The following is a 16897-nucleotide window of genomic DNA, read 5'->3' on the forward strand; positions in this document are numbered from 1 at the left end:
ATAACCCCACTCCTTCCACAGCAGAATTCTGCTACCTGCCCAACTCCCATAATATACTCATCTGTCCCTATTCCAACTCTGCTCTCAACCATTGCCCCATGACTCTTATCCTTGCAATAGACCTAGATGCAAGACATGTCCCACACGTCCTCCCACTACCACCTACTCCAGTGCTGTCATAGGCATCTCCTAGCCAGTCAAACACAGGGCCACCTGTCAAAGCAGCCTTGTGATATACCAACTCAGCAGAAATTACTGTGCCACATTCTATGTGGGCATGATAACTAACAAGCTGCTGCTCACATGAATAGCCACTGCTGACCAGGAGAGTATGTACCAACCATTGCTGAGCATGTCTTCCAACAAGATGTGTTAGACTTTAACAAATGATTAAATGCTCCACAATCTGTGCCATCTGGATTTTCCTCCCATCAACAATAGCTTTTCTGAATTGAACAGATGGGAACTTTTCCTGCAACTCTTCATTCCCATAACCGCCCTGGCCTCAGCCTCTGCTAGTCCTGTCATCCTCCTGCATAGTCCTTTTCCTTCTCCACTTTTCTTCCCTCTTCTCCCCCCTCCCTACGAAGCACATAACACCAAATTATCCTGTTCTCACTACACCCTTGCACACTCCCACAGGCAGCAATGTATAGCAGTATTTTCATTGTGGCTGCCTACAGTTAACTATGAGGTGCATAGCAATCTGTCCTTTTCACTTTGTGCTTTGTACTACATACTTTGATGTAGCAAATGCTGCTCTAGCACAATGTGCTTTTCAAAAAAAAATTTTAATTGAGTTTCAAAGTTTTACATCTGTTGAATAGCATGTAAGAGTAATGGTGTTAGCAGAATGGGCAAAGGTGCCAGATTATAAGTGTGCCTGTACTGCGTTTGAGTCATGTTTTTTTCATAAAAGAACAACAACAATCATAATGCTACATCCATGGTGCTATACAATAAAAGAATCAAGATATGAACATCTATTTATTGAAACATATCACAAATTCAGTGGATGCAGGTGCTTGAGGATTGGTTCTGTCGTACAGAATTCTAGAAACTCTTTAAATTTTGAAGAATTCTTGAGAAGTGCACATCAAACTAGAGCAGTATTTGTTACATGTACATGCAGAAGATGAGCAAAATCAGTAACCCACTGGATGCATGATTCCCTTGTAAGTGTAAAATGTTTTCAAATATAGAGATATTTTGGATTTGGAGCTTGTTGAAAAGGGAAATCGCTGTGTTAAAAAGTACATGTACTGCATATTGTTGAGTCTGTAGTGTTATTTTGCACACTAAGTATGCAAAATAATTAAAAATCAAGCTCTGTGTCAAACAAAATAAAACTAAGCATTTGTCCATTTCAGTCAGAACCAAGTTTCCCACTACTTAACACAAAGAATCATTAAAGGAAGACCCTAACATGATTGAATGTTACTGGAAGCTTAAAAGTATTCTGGTTCATGCCAATTTGATGTTTAAATCTGTGTGGGACAACAGTATCAACATACAGAGAAGGATGAAATTCAAAATTTTAACTTATTTCCAAAAAACATTATGTACACTGTGTCATATTAAGTGCCACTGTAAACAGATGTATTGTTTTTCTAAATACAAAGTTTGGATCAAATGCAAATCATTTGCTTATTCAATGGAAGAGAAAATGCAACTTTATTCAATTGAAAACAATAAAATTTGTGTTTATGAATAGTATTCAAACTGTGTTTAGATTATTTACAAAAAGAAATAACATAGAACTATTGTTTCCATATTTATGTGGAGCAGATGTTCTGTGACATAAGCCAAAAATGTAACCATTTAAAGATGCATATGAATATGCATAATAACCTTTTTTGACAGCACTATCTATCTAGCTTTTAAATAAAATCATTCTACTTTTGCCTGTTAAAACAATCTTTACTGTGATTGCAATTTCGACATGTTGTCGTTTTCAAGCATTGTGGGTTGTTGTAACGACACTGAATAATATAAGGCTGTGACATGCCTTGTAAGAGCAGTTGCATGAGGTGTTCCTTATACTACATACATTGCAGAGCTGGAAATTTACCCATCATACAAAAAAAAAAAAAAAAAAAAAAAAAAAAAAAAAAAAAAAAAAAAAAAAAAAAAGGCAGGAAAATGACTTTAAATGTAAAATCTAGTATGTGCCATTGACATTACAGGGCACCATATCAACATGCAAGTTACGTGACAGAACAATCAAACTTAAAGAAAAACGGATTTACTATTCTCTGATTTTCAGCTTGCAGCTATGAGAATGATGCACAAGTGGAATCATTAAGCAGAAGAGGATCATACAAAATGATGAAGTATTGTACCACAAAAGAGATTCCAGTGCCTTGACCAATGCAAAACCGCATTTCGGTTAACCAATGCAATCAACATTTATTTTCTTCATAATCGCTAATGTTTCCATAAACTATCTTTGAGTGGCCAAACTGGACAAGGCCAGATCTTCCTGAATCTGAGTAAATGCTGCAAAAGCTTTTTAGTTTTTATCATGGAATATTCTAAAGAAATTTCTTCTGGCTACACAATGTAAATTACCTCAGAAGCAAATGTAGCCCCCATAGAACGTGCTTCCTGGGTTTCTGCAACAAGTTCATTGATACGTTGGGTGAAATATTGCTTCACTTCTGCTTCACGTGCTTCTGCTTCAGCTGTCAGTGAAAATGGTGCCTCTAGACGTCCCAGCTGTCACAGACAGAATAAATTAAAGTAATGAGCACATAAAACATCAAAATGAAACTATTTTATGAGAAACAAAACTTTAATTTTCTTAAAAAATCTTTCTTATTCTTTACCACAGAATCAAAGTCCTAATGATGAAATAGTGAAATAATGGCAGAAGTAATTAAATCTTTCTTATAAAAACTTTCCTTTAGAAGAATCTTTAAAAATTACAGCATGAACAGAGCCACTTAAGAATTCTTCCTATGTGCAATACGTGGAAGGAATGGGAAGAATCCCTAATAATCTGCCACGCATAACAAACATTTATGACCAGTTAAATTTGCTATCTATGTACTCCTCATAGACAGGCAAAACTTCAATTTTTCACTTTCATGTACCTTTCAGGCTACACAGAAGCTCTTCAGCAAGGCTGCTTGACTAACTTGCACTTCTGGGAGAGAGGACAAGATACAACGAGGAGTTACAATTAACCATGGCCAAAGGTATAGCTTTCCTACAACACCAACTCACTTAACTCTATGTTTCGGAACTGCACTTGGTCTCAATACTTCTGGTCTATACTGCGCATCCTCCACATATGGCTGCCTCTGTGGTTACTTATTTTCTACTCTCTGCTCCACCTAAAATTCTCTTACATATCTCAACCTGTTACTTAACTTTTATTCATAGATTTACGTACCCTTGTTTCTCCGATGAGTCAACTTTTTATGTATCTGACAAACTGAATCAACAGTTATAAAGTTTCTCATCGGGGGATGAGAAGCCCCTCAGTTACACATGAGATTGAAAGGGCAGTCCCAAGGTCGACATGTGGTGCAGACTTATAACTGAATCGCTGGTCCATTATTTTTCAGTGAATTTTCATTAACAGTGATCTTTTCCTGGACATGTTACTAGTGTACACTGCCCCACAATTGAAATGCCTGGAAACTGATGTCATATTCCAGTTGGATGCTGCAACACTGCATTGGTCTCTAAATGTCCATCACTTTTTGGATGAAATTTTTTCGGATAGGTGGACTGGACAAGATGGTTCCAATGACTAGTGGCACTTTAATCTGACCTCAAACCACTAGACACGTCTATGGGTTTTGTAACAGATTTGGTATACTGAACCAAGGTTAATGGCGTACAACACTTAAAACACATTCACAATGCATTTGAACATCTCACCACAGAGTTCCAGGAGCATATATGGAGAAACATTTAATACCGACTGGGCATTTTTCATACCAGCAGGAATGCACAACTGACATACAGGAATGATAAAATAAAACTTTTTGAGTTATCTTGTCACATGCTGAAAACCAGTTGTTATTATCTGGCGTAGTTATAAATATACTTTATGTACACCATGTATATTTAGTGTGATTTAAACTGACTATTAAAGTAGTTTTGACATCAGAATATTGTACTGCACACGTAATAATGTACTGCTGCTATGAACATTCTCTAATTGTCCTCTATGGCAACTGTGAAATGTGTTTCCAGAACCAAAAATTTATTCACTCAATGTTATACCTCATGTGAGAATTATTTAAAATATTTGGTCAAGCTGACACAGCATATCAAATGAATTAAGGCCACACTCAGAAAGCAGCAGATGACAAATTGACAAGTCTGGAGTACACCAACACCAAGGAGGATGTGCTTCAACATTCAATGAGCACGTCTTAAAATCTCATTTCACATACTTAAGCACAGTTGCACTGTCCAGTCCTCAGATGAAATTCAGTCAGGTACCAAGCTGCAAAAGTGCCAAAAAACTCAAACAAATGTCCACTGTCTAACCCAGCTTTTAACTTGAAAAACTGCACATTGCCTTTTATAATATCAGCTGTTTCCCAGCACTGACAGTGTTGTTTTGTTGCAAGTCTGACTTTTGATATATTCCTTGTATCAGACTGATCTATTTTTCAACAAAATCTTGAGCAAATTGAGTGCCAGATTCCACCTCCACTTAAACTGAAGCCACTGTTCTTGTTTGTTTAATTATCTAACATACCAGATAACGTTCATTTCCAGTTCGACAGTAAAGCATTGTTTAGTAATACCAATTTAGTTGGCTCTTTGACCAGCATTTAACACTGAAATTCTTGACAACTTCCACCTAAACTGTTTCAGAGTGCTGCTCACATATCAGTTTGCCACAGGGAAAGAACAATAAATTAAACGATCAAGATCAGTGTACTCAATTGTCGGAAATCTTATCACGTTTGATACAAGGACTGCCTCGGAGACAAACTTCCAATATGACAATGTCAGCCTCAGGAAGAATTTCCTGTTTATAAAAGTGACATAGTGCTTACCTAGTTCACCAATTATTGTAGTGCAGACAAAAAATAGCTGAATCTATGTACAAAACACCTGAAGACAACGTCTAGTAATGCTGTCAAAATATTGTGTAAAACGATACTGTTATCTGACCTCTAAACTCCAATACATTGATATTATCAGTACTGCCAAGAAATTATGGGAGATCACATGGATTATTGAATGGGTTTGCACAAGTATGTTTATTTAGGAGGAACATGAAAACTATCAGTCACTTTTATGTAATATTACAAGTAAATTGCATCTGATTATTGACTGCAAAGATCCCACAAATGACAAAGGTTTCTCGCGCTGCTACTTGTTCTTCTGAAGATTTAAGTTATATTCTACAGTAAACAAAATTTTCACTTCTAGCAAAACTATTTATGAAATAAGGAAAAATGTTTTTCTTTCTGTTTAATACTAATACATGCACAATACAGAATGTAAAACATTATCTGCTAGAGAGAATAAATTTTCTGGCATATGGCCAGATCTCTGTGTCCAGTGGGAATGTTTGACACAGAGATCCAAATGAACACCCAAGAATTATCACATCAATGTCAGGAGAAACTGGAAACACATTACCAGGTTGTTAATGGTTACTGGAGTAGGGCCATGAGATGCAGCCGTGTCAGAGGATAATTCCAATGTTTCTTCACTTCGTGGAGTTGTACTCCCACTTATTGACTGCAACTGTCCCTCAAGATCACGTATTTTCTGGGGAAAGGGAAAAAATTAATTGTATTTGTTGTAGTTTACATTCATAGCAATCACTGTTAATATAATAACAGGAACATTGATATTAAAGCTACTCATCATAGTTTTTCTGGGATTCTTGCACATATTATTAAATCACTTTCATTTAGTGACACATTTAGAAATCTTACTGCCATCAAAATGAATCTGAAGAAATATTATAAAAAGGACTGCAGTTTGTGTGTGTGTGTGTGTGTGTGTGTGTGTGTGTGTGTATTTTTGAAAAAAGGTCTTGTTGGCCAAAAGCTAACTTTCAGACAGTTTTCTTGTTGTGCCTTTCTGTGACTCCGCATCTCTGCTATATGGTGAGTAGCAACTGCCCTTTTCATTATATTGTTACATTCCATCCTGGATTTTCCATAGTTTGGTAATTATGAATGCATAATATATGTATCATTATCTTTCCACATTTAATTGGCATTTGGAGTGACATCTTGTGGCAATAGTGGTATTTACGAGCTGGTCAGCTACAGAGGTGGTGGTATCGGGCAGGAAAAGCAGTAAAGTATACAGCCGCTATAAATCCAGAGGGCAGCAAAGCTTGACCAGAATCTATTCATCATAATACATGTTAATAAGTTCCCCACTGCATTTTTCCTTTCTGTATGTCACGGCTAATCTCAGAAACTACAGTAGGGAGTTTAATACTATTTTCATTAATAGACAGACTGATCTACAAAGAAGGTTTTTGTACACAATTTATTATGATACGCCAATGTTACCTGTCTGTAGGATGCTACCCATGGGAAACCTGGCCTGATATACTACTATATGAATAAAAATATCTTCTCTATTATTTTCAAGGTATAGCAATGGAGTCTCAAAAATACTGGCTGCAAGACAGCTGTTTTAAGTGCACTGGTGGAAAAGAAAATCACAACCAAATAAATAAAAAAAATTAATGTAGAGTAATGCAATTTTGGGAATATATTTGTCTAGTGAACATATTTAAGTGATTAACATTGCAACATACACAGGTTAATGTAAGCAAAAGGTAAGCCACTGCAAATGTGAAATGCTTGTACATTTGTAACTGGTGTAACCACCAAAATTTTGAATGGAAGCATGCAGACATTGTGTTGTACAGGTGCTGGATGTCAGTTTGTGGGATGGAGTTCCATGCCTGTTGCACTTGATTGGTTAATAACAGGACAATTAATGCTGGTTGTGGATGACACTAGAGTTTTCGTCTGATGATGTCCCATCAATTGGAGATAGTTCTGGTGATTGAATAGGCCAAGGCAACATTTCAAAACACTGTAGAGAATGTTGGATTACAACAGCGATATGTGGACAAGTATTTCTGTTGGAAAACACCCTTTGGAATGCTGTTCATGAATGACAGCAAAACAGGTTGAATCAACAGACTGACATACAAATTTGCAGTGATGGTGTGTGGGATAACCATGACAATGAATCTGCTGTCATATGAAGTTTCACCCAAGACCATAACTCAAGGTCTAGGTCCCATGTGTCTACGCCACTGACAGGCTGGTTGCAGGCACTCACCTGGCTCCTTCTGAACCAATACACAGCCACCATTGTCACTGAGGTAGAACCAGCTTTCATCAGAAAGCACAACGGACTTCCACCCTGCCCTCCAATTAACTTTTGCTTGCCATCACTAAAGTTTCAAATGGCGGAGGTTTTGGGTCAGCGGACTGCACACTACAGGGCATCCGGCTCTGAGCTGTCCTTGAAGTAATTGATTTCTAACTGTTTGTTGCATCACTGTGGTGCCAACTGCTATTCAAAATGCTGCTGCAGATGCAGTATGATATGCCAGAGCCCCAAATAAGATGGTCTTCCCTCTAAGTAGTACCATGTGGCTGTCCAGAGCCCAGTCTTCTTGTGACCGTACATTCTCATGACCACCACTGCCAACAATTATGTACAGTGCCTACATTCCTGCCAAGCCTTTCTGCAATATCGCAGAAGGAACATCCAGCTTCTCATAGCGCTATTACATGACCTTGTTCAAAATCAGTGTTGATAATGGTGGCTGTCACCTTCAATGCATTCTTCACTAACCTCAACTCACAATGTCCAATCTCAAAGGTAACTAACACTCACGACTGTTACTGCATGTATTTAAAGCAAACCTGATTTTCATCCTCAAAGTGGCAGTACTGGCACCACTCTTCTGCAAGAAGTGCAAAAATTTGAATAGACATCATCTTTCAGATTTAGAAAGACGCCAATGAACCTTTGTTTATGTCACATAACTCCTTTATGGTTCTGCATTTTTTTTTTTTTCTCTGTCAGTGTATGTGAATTTGGAATACTGTACCATGATGAGACATGACCATATCTCTTGCCACATGTATCTTTAAAAAGCATGGGAGGGCTCAGTCCAGTACACCAAACAAGTGTACTTGGTTGCTTGTTGTACTGAAAGGATTCACAGTTTCATTGCCCATATTCTTTGATCTTATCACTCTTATGGAGTAGGCGTCATTGCTGGAACCCAGGATCGTAACTATCATGGGCACAGAATGACCTGGAAGAGGCAGCAGCCAGTCTCTGAGATTTTTCTCCAAACAAATTGTTTTCTTCAGTTCTGGCCATTGCTAAGCTACTGTACTACTTTCGTCTTCAAAATAATTACCCCCCCCCCCCCCCCGCTCTCTCTCTCTCTCTCTCTCTCTCTCTCTCTCTCTCTCTTTCTCTCTCTCTCTCTCTCTCTCTCTCTCTCTCTCTTTCTCTCTCTCTCTCTCTCTCTCGTGTGTGTGTGTGTGTGTGTGTGTGTGTGTGTGTGTGATGAACAAATGCAAGAATGATTATTGGAGGAGAATAATTTCCAATTCAATAGTTCAATTTGGGGTGATTCATATTCAAACTGTAAAATGGTATAAAAACCAACGATCCCTATGCAACCCAGTTTTGTTGAAATATTTGGAGCACAGTTTGTATGAGCCATAATTTATGTAAATTAAGGGGGGGGGGTGGATTACTGATGTCAGCTTCATTGGAACATTATGTGGAAGCATCGGCGACGAGTTTCCCAGCTGCGGATTATGCATGGTGTCTGTTCTTTCTGGCATATCTGAAAGAACAGAAAACACGCATTCATACAAATCATTTATTTAGTTGTTTGAAGCTATTTTTGACTTGTTCTGTGGGCTATCTATCCCAGAAGAGTGATACGCATTGTCACATTTTTTTATATTTTCCGAAAGTATGGCAAAATCATCAGCAAATAACACACAGTATATATTTTAACATTTTCACTTAAATGATGGATGACTTTATATACTCTTAATTCATTCCAGATTCTTGTATTGTCTCAAGTAAAGAGCTGAAAAGAATATTGCCATCTTGCATTACACCTATATTAATTTTGAGTAGTTTAGATATTTCAGCCACAAGTTTTACTTTAGAAACTGGGTCTACTGGGATTTCAAAGTTGAAATTTGCTTATTTACATTTAACTTCACTGGCTCACTTAACCTCCTTCCGTGCACCCTTTTCAAGAAACAGCTGGTATTTGTTGATGCCTGACTAAATAATAAGAACAGTCAAAACAGATGAATCAGTATGCCAGATCAATGGAAGACAAAATAAGTTAAAAGCCAACAATGTGTGGGGGAAAAAAATTAGAATGCGTTTTGTGTGGTAATAGGTCACATGAATCTTGAAGAAACTGGAAGTCAGTGAAGTGTCAATTCTTTATAATGCCTTTCCTGCAACAGTTATGAGCCTTGATTGAGTCAAAGTAATTTTGTCCCTTGCATCTAAACAACAAGGAAAAACATTTTCTTCAGAACCAGGTTAATCATGATCTGCTGTTCAAAATTTGCCCATTTTTTTATCATTTGAATTATGTTGCTTCTTCACTTGTTCACTATGGATACTGGATGGCTGATGAAGGACTGTGGGGTTTTCAAGGATGAATCTTATTCCTATTTACATGTTAAGTAAATCGCGCATAAATATGGCAAAGCTGTTTGCTGTCTGCAATGCTTTCAGTGGATATATGCATAGGATGGGGGTGTATGTTGCAAAAGGGGCAGAGGAGCCCAGTATTATGGCACTTTTGAATTTATTACTAGAAAACTACTATGGTACTTCGACAAAGGTTATACGATGTACTTGGAGTGCTATTATACAGACAAAGGCAGTACGCACTTGTGTGCCCAGCAGGAAAGATGTTCCTCGATGCATGGTTGTAAAGCTGAGAATCAAAAAAGGACATGATTTTTGCAAGAAGGGAACATCTACTCTGCCTCTGGTTTCCAATGTCCCTCACAGATTCAGCAACAGAGGTAACTGTTTGGTAGTGAGGAGGCCACTGACTACAGAAAAACCTCAATTTTATTATTCACAAAGTAAAAGGGGATAAACCAAACGATTGCTTATTAATCTTTCAAGAGAAAGTAGTTCAAGCTGTGGAAAAATGGTTCTTTCAGTTGCTTCTGAGGAGCATCACAAAACATTTGCGTCGTATAAGGAGACACACAAAGTGGATGAAAGAAAAAATTGCACCCTCACCCAGTTTCTTGTACAGTTATGAGTCAGGGAATTCTTTTGCAGCATGATGAGGCAATGGATGTCAAGAGGTTAATTGTTCTCCAGTTCCTGGACTAAGCAGACTTACTGGGCAATATTTTGCTGGAAAGGACCTACTACTAGGGGAAAGGGGGTACTCACACCCAATAGTGTGTTAAAATTTGTTCCGATGTCAGAAGGAAAAAATGTGCAGAAAAGAAATGTCCTAATAATGTCCACACTGTAATGTTGACAGAATTTCAAAACATACCATACTCAGAAAAATTATGTTTAAGAATGGTGTGCGTAAGACGTATGTACAGACCATTATAATTAGATGACTAAGATGGGCAAAGACAGGTCAATGGCTGAGAACAGGCCATGGCCTGGACTCCCACATCCATTATATATATTCCCATACAGATCATTATTTGCAATTTTGAATACATTTAATGTCTTTCATAATGGCTGTAGTCACTGCAGTGGCTGTTCTTTTGGACATGCATGCATGTCCAAAGGAACTCTGCATTGTAATCAGAATAACACAGCCACCGCAATATCTTATTTCTCTGCAGACACTGGGCAAGCAACTTTCAAGTACAGCTTCTGACCTGTATAGGAATATACATAATGGATGTACAAGTCCAGGTCGTAGACACATGGTTGACGACATATGGAAGTTTGGGTCTTGTAGAGAGTTGTGCACGGATAGCCAAATGATAAGGCAACCACTCACAATAAGTGCAAAATCTAGGTTCAAGTTCCGGTCTGGCACAAATTTTCATTGTCGTCATGCACTGCTACAGCTGATGGTTGTCATTATTCACAATTGTGAATAAATTTAATGTCTTATCTTTGACAAGTTCCACAACGAATTGACGTTTGTTTATTAAAAGGCCTTGCCATCTATTCTAGTACAGACTAGGTACTTTGGGGAGAATGGTTCTCCACATTATAGCTAATGATGGCAATACTGATGATTGTACTGTCAAGTGTCATAGCGCAAGTTCTGATCTGAAGAGATTGCTGGGGCCTTGTGACGGCAGCCTGAGAAACCTGTGTTACTTCTTCACAGACAGTCTGCAATCTTCTCACCCATTCTGACTGGGGCCTCTCTCCACAGGAGCCACTCAGCCATGACAGCAACCACTTGGTGAGGTGAGTGTTGCCCAGAGTCCTGGGCAGGGATGAAAAGAAGTTAAGAAATATAGAAAATAATGTTAAAGTCATGAGACTTCGGCAAGATAAGACCTAGGTTAATGGTTCAAATGGCTCTGAGCACTATGGGACGTAACATCTGATGTCATCAGTCACCTATAACTTAGAACTACTTAAAGCTAACTAACCTAAGGACATCACACACATCCATGCCCAAGGCAGGATTCGAACCTGTGGCCGTAGCAGTCACATGGTTCCGGACCTGAAGCGCCTAGAACCGCTCGGCCACCACGGCCAGCCTAAGACCTTGGTGAAAGCCAGGTTTTCATCAGGAAAGTGGGAAAAAAATAGAGTGAGCAAAGGAATAGAATATAAGGAGGTCAGAATTGAAGTACAGGAAAGAAGGAATACTACAAGGACTTGGGAATATATATTCACCATGCACATACCCAAAAAAGAATCTTGAGCCACTTGGAGGGCTGACGTGATTTAACCTAACATTGGGCTTAGGAATGTCATGTTTTCACTTTCCTGCATATCTTCTTAATTAATAACTTCAGGTGAAATGTTGTGCATAGATTAAAGCTCATGTACAATCCAGACCTTTTGGGAAATTAATATTCTGATCCTACCCTGCTTGACAGAAAGTACCACTGACCTTAAAAACCCAGCAGTTTCTATTTGCATTTTGTTTAGGCACAATGTATTGCAGAACTTCAGCATCCGAATACAGGTTAATGGAGCTGGAAGAGGGGATGAACTTGCCAATGCCAGTGATTATGTGCCTGATAAAATTTTGCTTGGCAAACTAAGCTGCTATAAAACTTCCTGGCAGATTAAAACTGTGAGCCCGACCAAGACTTGAACTTGGGACCTTTGCCTTTCGCAGGCAAGTGCTCTACCATCTGAGCTACCGAAGCACGACACACGCCCGGTACTCACAGCTTTACTTCTGCCAGTATCTCGTCTCCTACCTTCCAAACTTTACAGAAGCTCTCCTGCGAACCTTGCAGAACTCCTGAAAGAAAGGAGTTCTAGTTCTGCAAGGTTCGCAGGAGAGCTTCTGTAAAGTTTGGAAGGTAGGAGACGAGATACTGGCAGAAGTAAAGCTGTGAGTACTGGGTGTGAGTCGTGCTTCAGTAGCTCAGACGGTAGAGCACTTGCCCGCGAAAGGCAAAGGTCCCGAGTTCGAGTCTCGGTCGGGCACACAGTTTTAATCTGCCAGGAAGTTTCATATCAGCGCACACTCCGCTGCAGAGTGAAAATCTCATTCTGTAAGCTGCTATAGCTATGATGCCATTTCTCTTACTTGGATAAAGTCTTTACTTCATAACGGAAAGCAGATCTTGTTGACAGATTGTGTCCAGGCATAAAACTAACCTAAGAATGAGGGAACATAACATTTAGGGTATGAAGGATGGGTGCTGTGTCCCTTGTTCTTAACCTACACAAACAACCTTTGATGACTTTATAGGAGAGATCATAAACTGAAATGTTCAGTGATGACAGGCACACTAATCAAGAAAGAAACCTCACAATTAGTGGCCAAAGAAATTCTTTGCCAAAAGATACGAAAAGTCCGAGATAAAGACATACTGGAAGGTGGAGAGATGAAATCAGAAAACATGGAATGTTGATGCATTTAACTCAACATCATCATGTGTGTAAGAGTGTAGAGGGAGGCCATTATTTAGCAGTGGATGCCAGATGGCTGACCTTTATGAATTAGGCTCAGTGTACTTCTCGATTTTTGTCTTTTGGTGTGCAGTATATTATCCTAGTACCTTCTTAAATGCTTTCCTCTCTCTATTTGTGCATTAAAATCATCCAACAGTAACAACATTTAATTTTGGAGTGCTGGATATTTATTTTTCCAGCAGATGCTACAATGCTTGTGTTTAATTTGGAATCCTGTGATTGTCTTCATTTACTTGTAACAAAATCTTTTTGATGTAGATCTGATACCTGTTGCTGGATGGACACTCCTGTGATAAAAGTCATGGGATACCTCTTAATATCTTGTCAGACCACCTCTTGGGCAACACAGTGTAGCAACTCGACAAGGTATGGACTCAAGAAGTTGTTTGAAGTCACCTACAGAAATACTGAGCCATGCTACCTCTGTAGCCATCCATAATTGTGAAAGTGTTGCCTGTGCAGGATTTTGTGCATGACTGACCTCTTGATTATGTTCCATAAATGTTTAATGGGATCCATGTTGAGCTATTTGGACGGCCAAAACATTTGCTCGAATTGTCCAGAATATTCTTCAAAACAGTTACAACTACAGCCCTGTGACATGGCACATTGTCATCCACAAAAATTCCATTGTTGTTTGGGAACATGAAGACCGTGAATGGTATCCAAGCAGCCAAGCATAACCCCTTTCCATCAATGATCTGTTCAGTTGGATGAGAGGACCCAGTCCATTCCATGTAAACACTGTCCACATCATTATGAAACAACCAACAACTTGTACAGTGCCTTGCTGACAACCTAGGTCCAAGGCTTCTTGGAGTCTCATCACCCCCTTGCCTTCTTCTCCTTTGTAACCCTACGTAGGCACATATGCAGGATGCTTCCATTTGCAGCCATCATGGGGATCCAGGATGATAGTGCTAGCCCCCAACTGACAGCAACAACAGTTCAAAAATTTTGAAAGGTGGGTGCTTATATGATTCTTCCATAGTCATTGTACTCACCAGATATTTCACCAGAGAACTTTCAGTTTAAAGTGTCTTGACTACCTTTTAGCCATTGTAAACATTCACTAACTAAGCAACTGTCATTATCATTTAGAAGGAACTTCTCCAGTCCCAAAAGGTAAATTTATATGAAAGCCACAATTGAAATAGCGTATACCAAGGAAAATTTACTGTAAACTAAGGTCCACTCTTCTAATTAGATAATTACAATGATGATAAAACCTTATATAATTCTCACAGCCCCCCCCCCCCCCCACCTCCCCCAAACATATTATATGGTTTAGTTTCAACAAACCTACCTTAGAATGTTTCAGCTGAAGAAGTTGAAATTCCAGTTTCCAGTGCTCTCTGTCCTGTTCCAATTGTGTAGCTCGCTGAGTGACTGAAGCCAGTTGCTCTTTTAAGGACTCTCCACTTTCTATGCTTGAACGGGATTGCTCTCTTTCTAAAAGTGCTTCTTCATAAGGGACTGTGGGAATGTCATCCTAAAAGTAATTTGTTTTTGTATATATTAGTCAGTTCCTCTTCATTTAAAACACACACACACACACACACACACACACACACACTGGAAGACAAACTCCAGAAATAAGTTGAAGTGGAAGGCAAATCAGAAACATTAATCTTTCCTTTCATATAAAATCAGAAGCTAAGTGAACATAAATAATGCCAAAATATTTCGTGTAGTGTCAATTTCATAACACATGCACATTCACAGGGTCATTAAAGTAAAACATTTAATCAGAGAAACTGCAAGAGCCAGAAACAGTGAACAATGATGGCTCCAAAGTAAAGTTAACAAATCCCACATCTGGAATGTATTTCAATGTGAAAGTAGTTAAATGAGAAACACACATGTACTCATCTAGAACACTTCTACTCAGCTAGTGTGAAAGATCAAAGTCAGTCTGGAAGACCCTCAACATCTATATAGTGGAAGACAACTTGAATCTTTGAACAGAGCCATTCAAAGTCAACAAGACAAAGCTTTCTTTTTGACCTTGAAAGCCGCATTACATGCAACAACTGTTCAATGAGGACAGCAACAGGAGAATGGAATTTTGCAAAGATTACACTTGGTTGGGGAAATGATTATCCTAATTTGTATGACAATATCCTGTGGTTTGATGAAGTGTATCTCATGTTGGAGTTCTGTGTACCATTCATCAGAATTGTCATTATTGGTCAAATTTAGACACAAAAGTAATGGTTGAAAAAATGCAACCAAGACCAAACAACCATCTGGTATGAAATGACATCAATAAGATTTATTGGCCCATACATGCTACCCAACATCATGAATGATGCACGATACTTTGAGTGTTTCCAAACAACTTTGAGTGTTTCCAAACATACAAATGGCCTGTGATTCAAGGAGGAGAAAACGGAAGGGAAATGTAAGATGGAGCTCTGTCCCACAACACAATTCCAGTGAGAATGGCTTGATGACAGTTTCCCTGGCAGATGAATTCACCACTAGGTTGGTTGGTTGGTTTGGGGAAGGAGACCAGACAGCGTGGTCATCGGTCTCATCGGATTAGGGAAGGATGGGGAAGGAAGTCGGCCGTGCCCTTTCATAGGAACCATCCCGGCATTTGCCTGGAGTGATTTAGGGAAATCACGGAAAACCTAAATCAGGATGGCCGAATTCACCACTAGGAATTGACAGAGTGGCCTGCACGCAGCCCTGTTCTAACCTCACATGATCCTTCCTCTGGAGTTGGGCTAAGGAACAAGTGTATGAGTTAAAACCAAATGTTATCATTAGTCTTCAACCAAATTTCCATGAGGTACTTGCATATGTCCCAGTTGAGATGCTAAGAAAAGCTGTGGATTCTGTTCCTAAAAGATTCAATAATTGTATGGAAAGCGCAGGTGCATATGTTGAAATGTAACTTAATAACCAAATTGTAAACTACAATAATGTATTCAATGTAAATAAAACTATGGTAAGTTGTATACTTTTGGAAATATTAATTGTTAAAAATAGGAAAATTTAACAAGAATTTTACCACTAGAAGGCACTAATGTAAGTAACAAAAGTTATTGCTTTGGCAGAAAAATAAAAAGTTGAAAATTAATTCCAGTGATAAAAGCCTGCTTGTAAAAGTATGCTATAATATTCGCCTCTTAATAGTCACACTGTGTTTCAAACATGTCATCCTAAGTTCGCCGTGTGGGCAGCTTTTGACATACAGCAGTCTCATCCACACCCCTTCCCGGAATAGTGCAGTTGTGGGGGAAGCCGGACACTGCACAGAACTGGTTGTGCTCTTAGAGTGCGAGCGTGCTCTGGGACACAAATCTTGGCCAGGTCTAAACTAAAAGAAACAACTAGTTTCTTCATAAGCTTGTGACTATTCAATAACTAAAGCACAATGCATTCACATCTAACTAATAACAATCAGTGTGTAACACATTGACAAACATAAAAGACACCATTGTTATGGTGGAAGACAAGTAAAGATGATAATTTTTCGTGTGTGTGGGGTGCGATGTTGCAAACTTTGGTACAATATTCCTAATGGAATATTTGGACAGAGATTTTTTTGTCATTGTAGGTATCAAAAAGCAAATTGCCTTTGAAAAACTGTAAATTATAAGGAGATGGTATGGCTACCTAGGACATACCTCCACGACCCAAAATTCTGGAATCTGTCCCTCGTTTCTATGTTGTGAGGGATCCACTTGCTCCTCCATGAGGAAGGAACTAATAGTTGTGAAAAATAGGATAGTTTTTCTACTTTTAAGTGTGT

The 16897-nt window shown here is 38.8% G+C and overlaps 1 protein-coding gene across 1 annotated transcript in view; it reads right to left on the reverse strand.

Moving 5' to 3' along the window:
- LOC126184219 (protein phosphatase 1 regulatory subunit 21) overlaps window positions 1-16897 on the reverse strand; it is a 195560-nt gene that overhangs the window by 8556 nt on the left and 170107 nt on the right. The window contains exons 12-14 of the mRNA XM_049926590.1: window positions 14441-14626; window positions 5620-5751; window positions 2572-2718 (exon numbers count right to left, since the gene is read on the reverse strand). Of these exons, the coding sequence (XP_049782547.1) occupies window positions 2572-2718; window positions 5620-5751; window positions 14441-14626 (465 nt within the window). The remainder of the gene's footprint in view (window positions 1-2571; window positions 2719-5619; window positions 5752-14440; window positions 14627-16897) is intronic.

This window comes from Schistocerca cancellata, chromosome 1, assembly GCF_023864275.1.
Source record: "Schistocerca cancellata isolate TAMUIC-IGC-003103 chromosome 1, iqSchCanc2.1, whole genome shotgun sequence".
NCBI lineage: Eukaryota > Metazoa > Arthropoda > Insecta > Orthoptera > Acrididae > Schistocerca > Schistocerca cancellata.